We start from the raw sequence: 2,188 nt of genomic DNA, 5'->3' as shown, positions 1-2,188 counted from the left end.
GGGTTGGGGGGGGGGGGGGTTGTTAACAGATGAGTGGGTAATCCTCAAGTCAAACATAGTCAGAGGAATGATTGTCTACCTCTCCAGTCTTTCAATCCCTCTCTATCATCATCTCTGCCTTGCTTAAAGAGTTTCCCAACAGGTGGACAGACAGTTGTTTTTCCTCCCTATGTCCTCACTGGGCTCTCCATTCCTACTTCTTGTTAGGTGGGTGAGAAACCATTGTTGGGGCGCAGTGTTGTCCCCTCAAACATTTTAAACAGAGAAACTCAAACACAGAGAAGAAATGGATTAAGAGACAAATAGTACCCACCCAGACTCAAACCGAGTTCACCTTGCAGTAGCTGTGTGTGCCAAGAGAGTTTAGACACGTGAAGTGCTTTAGCAGACCTTTGTGTGTTTGAACAGGCTGTCTGCAGGCTTCTGTAATGTTTAAGGCATACTACAGTTAGTCACTTTATGTTTTGTTTCCTTGATCTCTTTGTATATGGGTGGAGTATTTCCCAGTCATGTTGACCTCACAAAAGTGGATCTCCTGTTGTAATTACTCTGCTCTCTTTTTAACTCCTACTTCCTCTTTCTTACCTTTTTTCCCACCCCACAAGGACTCCAAACAACACCAATGACTATGTTTCATTGGAGGCGTTAAGCCATCCCCAAGAGATTTTGGGATCTAAGCAGAACACCTCCCTGCCCATCTCTGTTCCCACCACCTCAGACACCTATGCCACCCTGACCAGTGTTGTAGCAGACACATACGACAAGCAAGAACTCAACATCATCTTTGACTCCCTGCTGCAGAAGTGGCCAGAGCCCGGTGCTTTTCCCGACCCCAGCACTGAGGTACGTTTAGTGTCATCATGTGAAACCTGAGACTTGTTTCCTGTGCAGCCAGTCTTCAGTTTTTCATTTCATTTCCGGCCTCTCCCTAATTCCCTTTTAACAAAATATATATATGTTCAGACTCTTCCCTACAGTGATCCCTTCCCTGACAATCAATCCAGCCCGGTCTACTCTGGCTCCTACACCGGCTCCCCACCGGAGAGATTCAGGAACGACTTCCAGTTTTCCCTTGGAGCTCCCCTGGCTTCTCCTTACAAGTCCAATGAGCTGCCCATGGTCTACCTGAACAAGGGACAGTTCTACCCCATTACTCTCCATGGAGTTGACAGCAGTGCCTGCCTCAATGCCACCAAAGTCAAGGTGAGACATCGTCAGGAAAGCCCTGTTTTGCTTTTTCTCCTGGTTGGTTACGTAAAAATATTTTTACTATTGTTGTAATTTCCATCCTTCCCTTAGGGCTTTTTTTCATGGGCTCATGAATACATAAATTCCTTGCGTGCCACCAAGCCAACCCTTCCCAAATATCTGTCCCTCCCTTGGAGCCAGCTCCTCAGTGACTAATTCCCTGCTGACACCCTGTACACTGGGCTGCTACCATTAATGTCACACTGTCCTGCCCTGTATAATTTATTTCTGCGGTGGTGTAATGAGGCCAGAGTGCAGCAGGGTTTAGCTCAGCTCCGTTTGTCTCATCTGACACAAACCGAGTGTGAAAAAAAAGAGGAGTGGACAAGGAGGGGGTGGTGGCATGTGTTTTTAAAACATAGGTGACAACCCTTTTCTTTGTCAAGCAAATCTGAGCATAAGAATATACACAAACACACACCCGCTCACTGCAAATAACGGATGACAATGTGAGAAGAAAAGGGGGATTTGGAGTGATAAATGAAACGTGATGGCTTCATTTATTGTAAATAAAAGCAAGTGAAAGAATTACCTTCAGCCTTACAAACGTACCTAATTATCTGCTTTCTTTCATCTTTCTTTCTCCACTTCAGACAGTAGTGATGGCTGTGTTTGAGAATGACAAGACCCCAGAAATGCAGCTCCGCTTTTGGAATCACTGGCATGCGCGTCAGCCAACTGCCAAGCAGAGGGTCATTGACATCGGTATGTTCTTCAAAAATACACATGCAAAGTCGCTGTGCATCTGTACAGCGACACACCTGAAAGTGAAAGACTTATATTATGCAGAAAAGAAGATTCATTTTATTCTTTCTTTTAAAGCTGACTACAAAGAAGTGTCTAATGGCATCAGCAACATAGAGGAGGTGGCTTTCAACGCTCTCTCCTTTGTCTGGAACCCCAGTGATGAGGCCAAGGTAAACACAGATCATTATTAAAA

General features: G+C 45.2%; 1 protein-coding gene across 1 annotated transcript in view; it reads left to right on the top strand.

Annotated features, from left to right (window-relative positions):
• Window positions 1–2,188, top strand: part of grhl3 (grainyhead-like transcription factor 3) — a 9,412-nt gene that overhangs the window by 2,208 nt on the left and 5,016 nt on the right. Inside the window, exons 4-7 of the mRNA XM_035673386.1 lie at window positions 606–843; window positions 964–1,203; window positions 1,842–1,953; window positions 2,071–2,165. Coding sequence (XP_035529279.1) covers window positions 606–843; window positions 964–1,203; window positions 1,842–1,953; window positions 2,071–2,165 — 685 coding nt within the window. The remainder of the gene's footprint in view (window positions 1–605; window positions 844–963; window positions 1,204–1,841; window positions 1,954–2,070; window positions 2,166–2,188) is intronic.

The sequence above is a fragment of the Morone saxatilis genome, unplaced genomic scaffold, assembly GCF_004916995.1.
Source record: "Morone saxatilis isolate NCDOM2014 unplaced genomic scaffold, NCSU_SB_2.0 Contig3, whole genome shotgun sequence".
NCBI classification, from domain to species: Eukaryota; Metazoa; Chordata; class Actinopteri; family Moronidae; genus Morone; species Morone saxatilis.
The sequence above is the reverse complement of the archived record's forward strand: the minus strand, read 5'-3'. Positions and strand labels throughout refer to the sequence as shown.